This window comes from Erinaceus europaeus, chromosome X (genome assembly GCF_950295315.1).
Source record: "Erinaceus europaeus chromosome X, mEriEur2.1, whole genome shotgun sequence".
Lineage (NCBI taxonomy): Eukaryota > Metazoa > Chordata > Mammalia > Eulipotyphla > Erinaceidae > Erinaceus > Erinaceus europaeus.
The window spans coordinates 41,392,295-41,408,753 of NC_080185.1; the positions used below are offsets into that span (position 1 = coordinate 41,392,295).

The following is a 16,459-nucleotide window of genomic DNA, read 5'->3' on the forward strand; positions in this document are numbered from 1 at the left end:
AGACTAGACTAGACTAGACTAGACTAGACTAGACTAGACTAGAAACAGTGAGAGACAGACAGAGCTTACCCGGGGCCATGACCTGCCTAGGACAAGTGGTCATGCTCAGTAGTTCCAAGCCCCTGTCAAAAACTAAAAAGGGGTGGCATTTTCTGCCTAACCAGAGATCTGCTGTCTCCTGCTGTCACAATCTCCGGAGGGAGGGGGAGACCAAAACACACAGAAGGGCTCTGTTTCTGTAGGCACATCTGGCTGGGGCAGTCTCTGTTGGGGAATGGAGCGCAGGATCGATGCAGGGATCACTCACTCTTTGACCTTAGTTACTCATTCACTAAGTATTTATAGATGGCCTCTAGCCTTCCTACCACATGCTCGGCAGTGAGGGGTGGGGTGGGGAAGGGGAACATGAAAGAAGTGTTAAGAGATGACCATGGCCCTCTAGAGGTTACAGTTTAGATCAGACATCATGTCTGCTTGGGCCTTGGTTCAAGCTTCAGCACCCAGCATGGTGCTCAGCACTGAGTGCTCTCTTTCTTAAGTATCACTAGGGGCTGAGAAATGCTTCACCCCTGTAGAGGGCATAAATTATGTGTGTGTGTGTATGTGTGTGTGTGTGTGTGTGTGTGTACACATCTGGGTCCAGGCCCCTGGCTACCACATGGGAGTCCCACACAAAGGAAGAAGTGTCACAAGTGTCAGCAGTGCTGTGGTATCTCTCTTCTTCCTCCTCCTCTTTTTATCCTTCATCTAATGCTTCTTGTTCTACTTCTTCTACTTCTCCTTCTTCTCTCTCTCCCTCCCCCACTCCACCCCCCAGCTCTTCGTTCCTCTGCCTTTAACCCTCTCTCTAATTTGTTTTGGGAGGTAAGCTTTTCATTTCCTTGTTGACTTTCCCAGTGCATTCTTTTGTGTGTGTGTGTGTGTTTTTGTTTGTTGTTTTTTCAATTTATTTTTTATTTAAGAAAGGATAAATTAACAAAACCATAGGGTAGGAGGGGTACAACTCCACACAATTCCCACCACCCAATCTCCATATCCCATCCCCTCCCCTGATAGCTTTCCCATTCTCTATCCCTCTGGGAGCATGGACCCAGGGTCGTTGTGGGTTGCAGAAGGTGGAAGGTCTGGCTTCTGTAATTGCTTCCCTGCTGAACATGGACGTTTTCCTCTAAAGATTTATTTATTGCTTTTATTATGTGAGAAAGGAGAATGAGAGTGGAGGAGAAGAGAGGGGTGGATGGCTTTGGACAGAGCAGTCAGGGAAGTCATCTCTAGGGAGGTGACATCCAAGTATTGTTTTGGCATCACTGGGACTTCACCACTCTGGGCTGACTTTCTCAGAGAAAGAGAGATAAAGACAGAGATGGAGACGGAGAGGGAAAGAGAGAGACAGAGAGAGAGAGAGAGAAGAAAAAGAAGAAGGAGGAGGAGGAGGAAGAGGAGGAGAGCGACCATAGCACCAAAGCTCTCTTTAGTGCATTAGGGGCCAGGCTCAACCTAGGTCACACACACTGCGAAGCAGCACACTATCCAGATGAACTGCCTTGCAAACCCTGAATTTCAAGTTTCGTGCAGCCACTCAGCTTCAGTCCTTTCCCAGGACTGTGGTTTGTGTTGGTTTTGAGAGAGGAAAGACCAAGATCTTTGCAGCCAGAATTCAGATCCTAGTGTGGACACCCCCTTGTGACTTGGATGCATTCCTAACCTCACGGTATATAATTTCATTTGCAGAACAGGAAGGGCAATAGTACCATCCTCATAGACCAGTGGGAGGACCTCCAGTGGTTCCCAAGGGAACCTTCTGCAGTGACGGTAGTGTGATCTGCCCTGTCCAGCACAGTAGCCGGCCACGAGGGTAGCTCTTACAAATCTTACTATGCTGAGGTGGCTAACAAATGGCTCACCTGGTAGAGCACACACGTTAACATACATGAGGACCTGGGTCCGAGGCCCAAACCACCACACGGAAGTACCTGAAGAATGGGGTGGGGAAGGGCCGGGGTTTCTGGCATGGTGGAACAAAGCTCTGTTGTCTGTTCTCTCCTCTCTCTTCTCCTTTGTCAAAAAGAAAGGAAAAAATGGCTACGGGGGGAGGGTAGAGCAGCAGGTTAAGCGCACATGGCGCAAAGCTCAAGGGCCAGCATAAGGATTCCGATTCGAGTCCCTAGCTCCCCAACTGCAGGGGGGACGCTTCGCAAGCGGTGAAGCAGGTCTGCAGGTGTCTATCTTTCTCTCCCCCTCTCTGTCTCCTCCTCCTCTCTCCATTTCTCTCTGTCTCCAACAACAACAATTGCATTGACAACTACAAGGGCAACAAAATGGGAAAAATGGCCTTCAGGAGCAGTGGATTCCTAGTGCAGGCATCAAGGCCCAGCGATAACCCTGGGGGCAAAAAAAAAAGTGACTGTTGGAAGTGGTGAAGTCATAGAGGCCCCAGAGATAACCCTGGTGGTAAAAAAGAAGAAAAAAAAAAAGCGTGTGACTAGTAGTTGAAATGTGGGCAGTGAGCCTGAAGGACAGAATTACTTCTCTCTTTTTAGTTACATTTCCCCCTTTTTATTTATATAGTCATTTAATGGACAAAGACAGAGAGAAACTGAGAGGGAACAGGAAATATAAAGGGAGAAAGTGAGACACCTGCAGCACTGCTTTACTACTCATAAAGTTTTCCCTCTGCAGATGGGAACTAAGGGCTTGAACCTGCGTCCTTTGGCTTTGTAATATGTGTGCTCAACCACACCACCAGCAGCCCCTCTCTATTTGTTTCTATATGTTGTCAACAGGCCTTCATTGAAGCTCCAGGCTGACTTTTCTAGGAAGAAAGACAAAGTGACAGAGGGAAATACTCCACAGTATCAAAGTGTCCCCCAAGGACCCAGTGGGGGTTAAATTGTTATATGGAAAACTGAGAAATGTTATGCATGTACAAACTAATGTATTTTACTGTTGACTGTAAACCATTAATCCCCCCCAAAGAAAAAGTGCCCCCCCCCAGTGCAGTGAAGGCCAGGCTGAAAAGTTGTTGTACACATGGCAAAGCAAGCTCACCCTCCTGGGTGAGCTCTCCTGCCAGCCTTGAATGCTTTATTCTGCCTAATTATAGTGTGTACTCAACTAGGTGCACCATCACCCAACCCTTGTTCTGCTTAATTTAAATTTAAGTACCTGTGTGTGACTAGCAGATGCTGTATTACTAGGGATTGTGTTCACATATGACTAGTGCAGTCTTACATGTGACATATGCTCTAACCAGTGACTACTGGACAATGTGGCATATTAGATGACACAGATTGAATGGATTTACATATGTAAAATGCTTCACACAGTGCCTAGCCCGTAGGAAGCTTCAAGAAAATCTGTCTACCATGAGAGTTAGTAATAATATTTTTCCAGCTTTCAGATCACTTTATTGAGACCACGCCGGTTTACGCGATTGTGGTTGCCATCAAGGTTCTTGTCCACATGTTCCCAAGATAAATGTCAGTACATCTCACCCTCCACAAAACCTTCATCCTTTTCCACCCTAGGCACTTAACATCCGCAGCCTCCCCTTGGTGCTCCTCCCTTTCCCCTTCTGAATCCCCAAACCGACTGTAATCGGCCACAGTCCACTGAAGGTTCACCCTGGATTGTCCTTTGCTTGTTTCTTAGAGCCCATTTGTAGGTCAGAGCAGCCTGTATTCCTCCTCTTTCTGGTTTATCTCAGTCAACAGGATTCCAGTTCCTTCCATGTTGTAGCAAAAGAGAAGATGCCATCATTTCTTTTTTTTTAAATTTGTGATTAGTAATGGTTTACAAGATTATAAAGATTATAGTGTACAATTCCACACCACAGCCACCACCAGAGTTCTGTGTCTCCCCACCTTCCCACCTCCCAAAGATAACCACCAGAGTTCTCACAAGTCTTATAGTTTGCTTACTTCTAGTTTTTTTCCCAAGTTCACGTGGATCAGATCTCTAGATTCTACATGGGAATGAAACCATCCAGTATTTGTCTTTTATTTCTTTTTTTTATTTTAGTCTTTATTTATTGGATAGAGATGGCCAGAAATCAAGAGGGAAGAAAGAAGGTGGTAGAGAAGGGAGGGAGACAGAGAGACACCTGTCACACTGCTTCACCACTTGCAAAGCTTTCCTCCTGCAGGTGGGGAGTGAGGGCTCGAACCCAGGTCCTTGTGCATTGTGACATGTGCACTCAATCAGGTGCACCACCACCCAGCCCCCATTTCTTTACTTATTTATCATTTTTTAATTTAATTGAGGGGATTAATGGTCTATAGCCAACAATAAATGCAATAGTTGGTACATCTGTAAAATTAATCAGTTTTCTGCATAACACTCTAACCTCCCACCTAGGTCCTCCTCCACCATCATGCTCCAGGGCCTGAACACTTTCCCCACCCTAGAGTCCTTTACTTTGGGGCAATCAAACCCAGTCTAAGTTCTGCTTTGTGTTTACCTTTCTGTTCTTATTTCTAAACTTTTGTCTATGAGTGGGATCATCCTATATTCAACCTTCTCTTTCTGACTTGTCTCACTTAACATGATTCCTTCAAGCACCATCCAAGATGAGGTGAAGAAGGTGAATTCATCGTTTTAAAAAGCTGAGTAGAGGGGGTCCGGTGGTGGCGCAGTGGGTTAAGCGCACGTGGCGCAAAGCGCAGGGACCGGCGTAAGGATCCCGGTTCGAGCCCCCGGCTCCCCACCTGCAGGGGAGTCGCTTTACAGGCGGTGAAGCAGGTCTGCAGGTGTCTATCTTTCTCTCCCCCTCTCTCTCTGTCTTTCCCTCCTCTCTCCATTTCTCTGTCCCATCCAACAACAAAGCAACGTCAACAATGGCAATAATAACCGCAACGAGGCTGCAACAACTAGGGCAACAAAAAGGGGAAAAATGCCCTCCAGGAGCGGTGGATTCATGGTGCAGGCACCGAGCCCAGCAATAACCCTGGAGGAAAAAAAAAAGCTGAGTAGTATTTCATTGCGTATATAGACCACAACTTTCTCAGCCACTCATCTCTTGTTGGACACCTAGTTGCTTCCAGGTTGTGGGTATTACAAAACGCACTGCATGGGAGTCCAGCAGTAGCGCAGCGGATTAAGCGCACGTAGCACAAAGCGCAAAGACTGGCGTAAGGATCCCGGTTCGAGCCCCCCTACCTGCAGGGGGGTCGCTTCACAGGCAGTGAAGCAGGTCTGCAGGTGTCTGTCTTTCCCTCACCCTCTCTGTCCTCCCCTCTTCTCTCCATTTCTCTCTGTCCTATCCAACAACGATGACAATAATAACTACAACAATAAAAAACAAGGGCAACAAAAAGGAATAAATAAATAAATATTTTTTTAAAAAAACCGTACTGCTATGAACATAGGTGTATACACATCTTTTTGGATGGGTGTGTAGTCGTCAGTTCTTATAGCTGTGCAGTATTCCATTGTGTAGATGTGCCACAGGGTCTTTAACCTCTCATGTCACTGGACACTTAATGCTGTTCCCACCTGTTAGTGGTAGTTAACAAGCACTCTCTTGCCAGGGTGGGGTGTTTGGGGGGTAATAGGCAATCACAGTTTGATCAGTGACAGTGTCTTGCTCCCCAAGTGCATTTCCATCTATGAGGTAGGTCCTGTAGTTACTGACCATAGCAGCCCCCCCCAAGCCCACCCCCTACATGCTTACCTGGCAGACAGTCTGCTCATTGCACAAGGATCTGATTAGGGTGTCCTTCTGTCCCCAGCCGGGTGGAGATCACCGGAGGGTATTATGAATACATCGACGTCAGCAGCTGCCAGGACATCATCCACCTGTACCACCTGCTCTGGTCTGCCACCATCCTCAACATCGTCGGGCTGTTCCTAGGCATCATCACTGCCGCGGTTCTAGGAGGTTTCAAGGACATGGTAAGGAAGCAGAAGCCCCTGGAGTGGGAGAGGGTCAGTTGTGGGAGGCAGGGTGGTTGGCAGGCCACCAGGACCCACGTTTCCAAGGGAGGGATCAGAGCAGTGACTGCAAGAATGTTCCTGCCTGGAAAGGTTGAAGTTGGAGGAGTCAGTATTATCGGGGTGCATTCTGAGGACAGGTAGCAGGGGGAAGTAGGGGTGTTCTTTATCCCTTTGTCCATGCTAGCTGTGTAAATGGAACCTTGGGCAGGGGAGACAACATGATCGTTCTGCAGAAAAACTCTCATGCCGGAGGCTCTGAGGTCCCAGGTCTGATCCCCAGCATCACCATAAGCCATAGATGAGCAGGGATCTGAAAAAGATGAGTAAGTAAATAAATACATAAAATATAAGTAAATGTAAGTACATGCACACACACAGGCACACTTACTCAATAGAAACCTTATTGGGTAGTTTTTCATATATATATATATATTCAACCAGATTTTGAGGAACAGTGGAAGGAAAAGTTATTTTCCTATGTTCCTATTAGTAACAGGGAAAAGTAGTTCCAGTTGGGCCAGAAAAATAGCTCACCTAGACAGTACACCTGCTTGGTCATGTGCATGACCTGGGTTCAAGTCCGACCCCCCACTGCACTGGAGGAAGCTTTGGTACTGTGTTCTCTTTCCCTCTCTGTCTCTGAGTCTCTCTGTATATAAAAGTCAGCCCAGAGCAGTGATGCTCTCAGTGATGACAAAAAAAAAAAAAAAGGAATTCTAGCCTTCCTCTCCCCAGGAATTTTATGCTGAACTTTCTCCAGAAAGAACCTCTGGGCCCTGGGCTTTCTGCCTCTGTGGGGCCAACACTAGGCTTAAAACTGTTTGCCAGGGCTTGTCCTTGACCTCCACCTCAGGTCTCCCCACACTTCCCATCCCCCCTTTTTATTTATTTTGTTTTTATTTTTTATCATTATTTATTTAAATTTTTAAAAATTTTTTAATTCCCCCCCTTTTGTTGCCCTTGTTGTTTATCATTGTCTTTGTTGTTATTGCTCTTCTTGTTGTTAGGTAGGACAGAGAGAAATGGAGAGAGGAGGGGAAGACAGAGAGAGGGGAAGAGAAAGATAGACACCTGCAAACCTGCTTCACCGCCTGTGAAGCAACTCCCCTGTAGATGTTCGAGCCGGGGGCTCGAACCGGTATCCTTACACCGGTCCTTGCGCTTTGTGCCACGTGTGCTTAACCTTCTGCGCTACACTCAGCTCTCTATCATTACTTATTGATTAGACAGAGACAGCCAGAGTTGAGAGAAGGAGAGATAGAGAGGGAGAGCGGGGAGTCAGGCCGTAGCGCAGTGGGTTAAGTGCATGTGGCGTGAAGCGCAAGGACCAGCATAAGGATCCCGGTTCAAGCCCCTGGCTCCCCACCTGCAGGGGAGTCGTTTCACAGGCAGTGTGAAGCAGGTCTGCAGGTGTCTATCTTTCTCTCCCCCTCTATCTTCCCCTCCTCTCTCTATTTCTCTCTGTCCGATCCAAAAACAACAACAACAATAATAACTACAGCAACAAGGGCAACAAAAGGGAATAAATAAATAAAAATAAAGATGTTAAAAAGAGAGAGAGAGAGAGACCTGCAGCACTGCTTCACCACTTGTGAAGCTTTCCCCTGCAGGTGGGGACCAGGGCTTGAACCCAGGTCCTTGCGTACTCAACTCAACCTGATGCACCACCACCTCGTCCCCTACCATCTCCTTTTTCAACTCTGTCCCTATTATCTGTGTCTGCACTCAGCACCCAGGATGGGCTTCAGAATAGGACTTCAAAGCAATTCTGGGCCTAGGCAGTGGTGCACCCTGTTAAACACACGTTACTATGTGTGAGGAACCAGGCGCAAGCCCCTGGTCCCCACCTGTGGGGGGAAGCTTCATGAGCTGTGGAGCATCGCTGCAGGTGTCTCTCCTCTCCACCCCTCCATCCCTCCCTCCCTTCCTCTATCTAGAGGAAAGAAAACAAAACAAGCACTGGGAACAGAGGAGATGTGCAGACACAGAGCCTTAGTGATAACTCTCATAGCAAAAAGTATATATATTTACCACCCCCCGAAATAAAACCCATAAAACACCTCTAAGAATACATTTGCTTATTTCATCAGCCTGGATAGCTAATCATGAAGATAACAGCGTTAGAGCTGTGGTTATCAACCTGGTTCATAGTAGAATAGAATCACCCAGAGTGCTTTCAAAAATTTTTTTTTCAAAGGCATTTACCTCCCTGGGCCCCTTCCTCCAGAGAAAATAAATAGCTGAGTTTGGGGTGTCAAGGCCCCAGCAGGAGCCAGCTGGTGAAGTCATGAATATTTCCACTGAGGACCCTCAGTCAGAAGTCCTTGGTCAGTGCTTGCTGGGCATCTGTTGTTCTTCTCTTTCTCTCTCCCTCTCTCCTTCCTATACCCCTCTACTATCTTGAGAAAAGCCAGGAACTAAGAAGTAGGAACTGGGGCCAGGCAGTGGCACATCTGGTTAGGTGCACACATCACAGTGTTTAAGGGTTCAAGCCCCAAGTTCCCACCTGCAAGGGAAAGGCTTCACAAGTGGTGAAGTAGAGCTGCAGGTGTCTCTCTGTCTCTCTCCCTCTCTATCTCCCCTGCCCCTCTCAACTTCTCCCGGTCTCTATCCAATCACAAATAAATAAAATTAGAAATTAAAAGAAAAAAATAATGTTATTCTTTAGATTATAAAAAAAGACAAAAGAAGAAGTAGGAACCATCAAGATAGTGGAACTAGGGCTGACAAAATTACTCTCTTAGATAGTGTACTGCTTTGCCATGTGAACATATGTCCCCGCAACAATGAAGAAAGCTTCAGTGCTGTGGTCTCATATATATATATGATATGGTGAGACTTTTGACAAGAGAAGGATTTCTGTAGGTTTGCCCCCCACAGGAAGCTTTGGGGTGAGAGGGCACTGGCAAATCTATTTCCAGACCAGAGGGAGAACCAGAGTGTCACTCTGGCACATGCGATGCTGAGGATCAAACTCGGGACTTCACGCTTCAGAGTCCAGGGATTTATTCACTGCACTACCTTGGAGACTTTCCCTCAGGGCAGGGGAAAGTAGAGGCAGCTTTTAGAAGCCAGGATTCCCCCTCCCCTTTTCCCACTGCCTGATAGAGATGCTCCCTGGGTTGCTGGATTGAGAAGACAGGAGCTCAGGATGGCATTTCCTTGTTCTCAGAATCATTCCTAGAGCTTTCAGATTCTGGAAGTGGCTACAAAGCTGCTCTGAGGCACAAACAGAGAAGGTGCAGGTGTTTGGTAGGCTCTCTGTGGGCTTCTAACTAGTGCCCTTATTAAAACCAATTGAGGGCTGGTGTAAAGCCCCCCCCCTCCCCGGTGGTGCACCTACTTTGCTATGCAGGCCACCCAGGTCCAAGCCCAGCCCTCACCGCATTGGAGGAAGCTTTGATGCTATGGTGTCTTTCCCTCTCTATCTCTGTCTCTATCAAAAAAGTCAGACAAGAAGTGGTAAAATATCTCACTTAGGTAGTGTGCTGCTTTTCCATGTCCGCAACACAGGTTTGATCCCAGCCTCCACCGCATTGGAGGAAGCTTCGGTGCTGTGGTGTCTCCCACTCTGTCCCTGTCTCTGTCTAGCTGAAAATAAAGTCAACCCCTAATAGCGAAGCCCCAGTGATAACAAAGGGAGCAAGGGAAGAAGCATAAGCATTACCAAATGCCAACCCTGGGACTTCAAACAAGTTCCCAGTGGAAAAAAGAAAAATGAAAGCAAAATTGGGGAGCAAGATATTTGGTTCATGAGGCCAGAGAATGAGTAAAAGTACAAGGTGGGGATGCCAGGGATTGAGGAGGTGGTTTAGTAATGCCTTACCTGTGTTTGATCCTTTGGGTTTGTTCCTCACCACTGCAAAGAATGGCAGCACACTGCTCTTGTCTTTAAAAACAAAAACAAAAACAATGATGGGGGCAACAATGGGGCGCTACCATCCTCATTATGTCATCATCACCATCATCTTCCATCATCATTACTGGGACTCAGTGTCCACATGACCTCACTACTTTCGGTGGCCATTTTCTTTCTTGTCTTTCCTCCAGGTAGAGGATGAGAGACAGACAGACAGACAGAGAGATGGAGGAGAAACACCGCAGCACCGCTCCACCACTTGTGAAGCTTCTCTCCTGCAGGTGCTCCTATGTGGTGACCTGGGACTCGTACCCTGGTCCTCATGCATGGTAACATGTGTGCTCTACTGGATGAGCCACCTGCCAGTTCTTCCATTATTATTATTTTTTATTTCTTTTCTTTTCTTTTTTAATTTTTTAAAACCAGATCACTGTTCAGTTCTGACTTATGGTTGGGGGCATGGAGGTGGGTGCAGGTGCTGGGGATTGAACTTGGGATGTAAGAGCCTCAGGCATGAAAGTCTTTTGCAGAGACATTATGCATTGGCCCCAGGCCCTTAGAACAGTTACTTTAGATCACCATTTTGTAATGACATGTGTTGTGGAGAATTCTTGGAATCTCAACCAGGGGAGCCTACACCCTCTAGCCTAGTTGGTCGGCTCCTCCCAGAGTAAGATGCCCTGGGGTTTTGCAGGGAGTCCCAGGACATCCAGATGATGAAAGTCATTCCTAGGAAGTGAGGTCAAGAGCTGGCAGCCTTCAGTAGAATACACCAGGAACCACTGGCTCCAGAGTTACAGGATCTAGAGGGGAGAAAGATTGCCTTCATTCCCTCATCAGAGATGTTTGGAGGTGGGGGTAGGAGTGGGGGTGAGGCTCTTGAAGAAAGGTGTGAGGAAGTGTTTGTTGGTCAGAGATGGGAAGATTCTAGATGCATCTCAAAAAGGGACTATGTCTTGCCATTTCCCCTTAATTACTCGAGAGCGGAGAGGAGTACAAGTGCCTTCTTTCCAAAGTCCCCCTTCCCTATCACAGAACAGATGTAGTAGTAGCCAAGAAAGTGGCTTTCCCCTTTCATATTTGGCTGCTCAGTTAACATTAGCCCTTAACCAAGCATATGTGTTATTCTATTCTTCTCTCTCTCTCTCTCTCTCTCTCTCTCTTTTTCCTTCTTGGATACAATGCAAACTTTTTGGATATAGGTGATGTATTAATCTTGCAGCCTTGGTATTTAGGGTGTTTCAAAGGTTAAGATTATTTGGATAACATTATTTACAGATTCAAAAGATGTGGTTATCACAATCTGCTGAGGGAGGGAACGAACTACCGCATAAAATAACTGACTTGGAATACATATTTTGCATCAGTTTTCTTTTTTGGGGGGATTGCTTTCCCCATTGCAATTGCTACCTGGGGACCTATAGAGCTCAGAATGTTCCCGAATCAATAAACCAGGGTCTTGTAACTTGGGTCCCAGAATGTGAAGAGAGACACACATCAACGCTCATATGCATACACAGGTGGAGACCAGATTGAGTGTCAAGTCGGAACTGACTGAAAAATATAACGGGGGGGGGTCATTATTGGGGGTCAACCCTTTCTCCCTTTCTTGTCCAACTCTTCACTTCACTTCCCCCACACACACCAACTTTGCTTCTTTCTCTCATTGCCGGACCCATTTCTTCTCCACCATCTATCCTTGATTCTCTTCTCTGCTGTGACTTTCCTGTGCTCGCCCAGCCTTCCTCCCGTGCTGCTCTCCCCCTCCCCTTTTCAATTTGATTTTCTTTTTTTCCCCACTTTACGGGGTGGGTGGGGATTATGGTTTACAATACAGTGGTTGACACATAAGTACAGCCTCTCATTTCTCACCCTCATTATGCACCAGAACCCCAGAGCCCTTTCATCCCATCCCTTTCCACTCCTTCCCCAGAGTCCTTTGCTTTGGTATAATACACCACACTCAGTCCAAGTTTCACCTTATGCTTTCCCTTACTATCCTTACTTCTTAATTTTATGTTGCTTTTTTCTCTGATAGTCAACTTCATCAGCAAGGTTTATCCCTGGTCCCCTGGCATCACTAAAAACACGCCTACTCTTTCAGAGACTGTTTATGTGGTGTGGTCCTTTCTCCAGGGTTAGGTTTGGTTCATTTGCAGAGAATTGGTGTGTTTTCTCTCTCTTTCCCTTCCTCCTACCCATCTGCCTGCCTGTCTTTCTTTTCCTTCCTCCCTTTCCTTCCCTTCCCTTCCCTTCCCTTCCCTTCCCTTCCCTTCCCTTCCCTTCCCTTCCCTTCCCTTCCCTCCCTTCTTTCTTTCTTTCTTTCTTTCTTTCTTTCTTTCTTTCTTTCTTTCTTTCTTTGTTTCTTTCTCTCCACATGGCAAAGCAACACACTATTTCAATGAGCTATCTTGCAGTCCTTTAAAATGATTTGTTTATTTGTTGTTTCTATTGATTACCAGAGCACTGCTCAGCTCTGGCTTTTGGTGGTGTTGGAGATTGAACCTGTGGCTTTTGCTGCCTCAGGAAGGAAAGTCTTTTTGCAGAACCACTATACTATTCCCCATCAGCCTTGAGGGTGTTTTCTTAATCACCTGGAAGACCTGGGAAACATGATTGCTGGGACTGCTGGTAAGTGCTCACCTTTGGGAAACAAGCCATCCCTTGGCAGAGTCAAGAGCTCAGCCCTTTCCCCCCTGGTGGGGGATGGTGTGTGTGTGTGTGTGTGTGTGTGTGTGTGTGTGTGTGTGTGTCACAGATGCTTGCCTGGCTGGCTGTGAGCTGCCTTGGAATGACTGAGGTTTGTAGCTCTTTCAGACTTCTGAGAGATGTAAACAGTTACCCACTGTGAGTGAAGCGTGTTGAAACTTGCTATCAGGGAAGCTCCTCACCCTGCTAACACCCCTGCCTGGCTGCCTGCAGGCACTGCCAAGGCCAGCCCACACAGCCCCATTCCTGGGGTGCCCGGTGCCGAGAGCAAGCGGCTGCTCTCACTGAACCAGAAACTAGTCGTGTTGATTTTGCAGACCCCTCTTGATTATCCACACTAGTGACGTGAGAAATGGCACCCCCATACAGGCGTGCTTGGGGATGAATGGACAGTGGAGACTCTCTCTGACAGTGCTCTGCCCTGGAGACTAAGCCCCAACCCTGGCCAAGATTAAGATTAACTCCCTGAAAACCTATATACAATACCATGTTGTATTAAAAAAAAAAGACATGGTATTCTTTTTGCATTGTTTTATCTGCTAAAACGGGGAGAGGAATATGCTCTGCTTGGTCTTTCACAAGTTTCTGGTGGAAGGGGTCCCTTTCCAGCTTCCAGGGCTGTTGGGAATAAACATTTTTCCTGTCTGCAGGAGAGACCCCCTCAGTAAGGTTGGGCCTGGTAGAGATCCCCCACCACACACACACATTTTACAAACTCTCTGTGACTCATCCCAGCAAGAGCACCAGCCTGTTTAGCCTCGTAGTCTATGCAAATTGTGTACTTTGAGTCTTATTTACTCTTCTAAAAGCTCCCATAAGGGTAGGTAGAATAGCTCCCTTGGATAGTGCGCTGCTTTGCCATGTGTGAGTCCCAGGTTCAAGCCCAGCCCCCACCACATTGAAGAACACTTTGGTGCTGTGATATCTCACCTTTCACACCTCTCTCTCTCTCTCTCTCTCTGCCTTTACCTCTGTCTTAACAAGGGAAAAGATCACATGAATGTGCTGGGATACGGCTCATGAGGTAGAGTATGGACTTTGACATATGTGGTGCCTTGCCACCATACAGGCGCACCCTGAATAGCACAAGAAGAGCATCATGATGGTGGAGGTGTCTCTCTGTATCTGTATATATCTCTCTCTCTGTAATATTTTACATGTTTATTGGATAGAAAAAAATTGAGAGGGAAGGGGGAAATGGAGAGGGAGAGAGACAGAGAGACACCTGCAGCACTGCTTCACCACTCATGAAACTTCACCCCTGCAGGTGGCAACTGAGAGCTTGAACCTGGGTCCTTGTGCATTGTAGTATGTGCACTCTACCAGCTGCACTACCATCCAGTTCCAACATCTCTTTCTGTCTGTCTCTCTCTCTCTTTCTCTCAAAAGGGGGGAAACCTTGGGCCTGAGAGATTGCTTGGTGATACTTCACACATTCCACTTTGAACACTCACATGAACCACCTAAATAAAATGCCTCATCTTTTCACTACTTCAGGCCAACTGTTAGAGATAGAAAAAAAGGGACAAGGGCCGGTGAAGTAGCTCAGTTATCAGAATCGTCCGCTGTTTTGCTGTGTGTGTGGCCCAGGTTTGAACCTGCTCCCCCCTCCATATATATATGAAAAAGCCAGCCCAGAGTGATGAAGCCCCAGAGAATGAGAGAGAATGCGAGAGGGAGAGAGAGACCACCACATCAAGGCCTCCCACCCCCCAGCACAGCGAAGGTTGGGATTGAACCTAGGTCTCACACATGGCAGACCAGGCACCTACTCAGTGAACTATCTTGCTGGACATTTAGCTTTCCTATAGGTTTGATTTAAAAAAAACAAAACTGGGGGCTGGACAGTGGCACAGTGGGTTAAGTGCACATGGTGCAAAGTGCAAGGACTGGCGTAAGGATCCCAGTTAGAGCGCCAGGCTCCCCACCAGCAGGGGGGTCGCTTCACAAGTGGTGAAGCAGGTCTGCAGGTATCTATCTTTCTCTCCTCTCTCTGTCTTCCTCTCCTCTTTCCATTTCTCTCTGTCCTATCCAACAACAATGACAGCAACAACAACAACAATAATAATAACAACAACTATAAAAACAAGGGCAATGAAAGGGGAAAAAATAGCCTCTAGGAGCAGTGGATTCATAGTACAGGCACCAAGCCCCAGTGATAACCCTGGAGGGGAAAAAAAATTATGTTAGGGAAAATGACACAAATACTCCATATTAGTTGTCAACACTTAATCTGTGTAGCAGAAAGTGAGAGTGCCCACTGACTTCACACTCCTCCCCGCCCAGAGACCATCACAATTCTAAGTGGTGACTTCTCTATGTTAAATCATGGCCGTCACTGTTGTTACTAGTTTTTACAAACACATCGATACACATAATTGTTTGGAGTCTTTATTTTTTTTAGGACAGAGAAATTGAGAAGGGGTGAAGAGAGATATGTGCAGACCTGCTTCACCACTATGAAGCTTCCACCCTGCAAGTGGGGTCCAGGGGCTCGAACCGGGGTCCTTATGCATGGTAATGTGTGTGCTCAACTGGGTACACCACAGCCTGGCCCTTAAGCCTTCATTTTTACATAAATCAGGATCATGCTACATGAATATAACATGGTAGCTTGCTTATTTCCTTGGAGTTGTAGGATCACAATAAAATTGAGAGGAGGGTATAGAGATTGTGCATAGATCTTGTGCAGCTCCCCCCCCAACATGTACAGACCCTCACTATCAACCTCCTCAACCAGAATGTGCACTGCTTATACTCTCTGAACCTGCAGTGACCTGTCATAATCACCCCAAGTCATTTTACCTCAGGGCTGGCTCACTCCTGCCATTGTACATTGCTATGGTTTGAGTAAATGCATCATAACAAATACCTGTCATTGGTTATTAGTGATACAAGTATTTTTACAGACTTAAAAGATGTCACAGGTAGAATTCCACACCCACGTAAGTGCCTTAGTCACCAGAGCTTGCAAAGAGCCTCCACTTTCGTTGTCACAAAGTCTGAGAGACACTTGGGTTATATTACATTGTTATCGCAAGCTCAAGTTTTAGCTATCTAGACTCCACATGTGAGTAAAGCCAGCTGGTAGTTGTCTATTACCTCTTAACTTATTTCACTTAGCATCATAACCTCCAGCTCCATCTGTTTTCTCCCACATGATACAATTTCATTCTTGTTTATCGATTTACTTATTTATTTGATAGAGACAGAGAGAAATTGAGAGGGAAAGAGAGATAAAGAGAGACACCTGTAACCCTCCTTCACTGCTCTTGAAGCTTTCCCCCTGCAGGTGGGGATCAGGGGCTTGAACCTGGGCCCTTGTGCATGATAACATTTGCACTCAATAGGGTGCACCACTGGCCAGGCCCTCTCATCTTTTTTTTTTAATTGTAGAGAAGCAGAGTAGTTTCACTGCCCTAAAAATAATTTACACCCTTCTCCCCTCCCCTCTGATAACCACTGAACTTTAAAAAATTATTTATTTATTTATTTATTTATTTTCCCTTTTTGTTGCCCTTGTTGATTTAGTTATTACTGTTGTCGTCATTGTTAGATAGGACAGAGAGAAATGGAGAGAGGAGGGGAAGACAGAGAGGGGGAGAGAAAGATACACACCTGCAGACTTGCTTCACTGCTTGTGAAGCGACTCCCCTGCAGGTGGGGAGTCGGGGGCTTGAACCGGGATCCTTATGCCAGTCCTTGCACTTCGCGCCACGTGTGCTTAACCCGCTGTGCTACCGCCCAACTCCCAACTTTTAATTTTTTAATGTGTTTCTTTTTTATTTATTGAATAGAAACATAAATTGATCAGTAGGGAAGAGGGAGAGAGAGACTTGCAGCACTGCTTTACTACTTATGAAGTGTCCCCCTGCAGGTGGGGACTGGAGGTGTTAACCTGAGTCTTTGTGCATGGTAACATGTGCGCTCAACCAGGTGTACCACCAACTGACCCCA

At 46.6% G+C, this 16,459-nt stretch overlaps 1 protein-coding gene across 5 annotated transcripts in view; it reads left to right on the forward strand.

The window, feature by feature from the left end:
* TMEM255A (transmembrane protein 255A) overlaps positions 1–16,459 on the forward strand; it is an 81,370-nt gene that overhangs the window by 48,454 nt on the left and 16,457 nt on the right. For 3 of the 5 annotated variants that reach the window (XM_060183440.1, XM_060183441.1, XM_060183442.1), the window contains 2 exons: positions 5,730–5,892; positions 9,985–10,074. In XM_060183440.1, the coding sequence (XP_060039423.1) occupies positions 5,730–5,892; positions 9,985–10,074 (253 nt within the window). The remainder of the gene's footprint in view (positions 1–5,729; positions 5,893–9,984; positions 10,075–16,459) is intronic. The other 2 variants (XM_007530365.3, XM_060183443.1) reach the window with 1 other exon arrangement.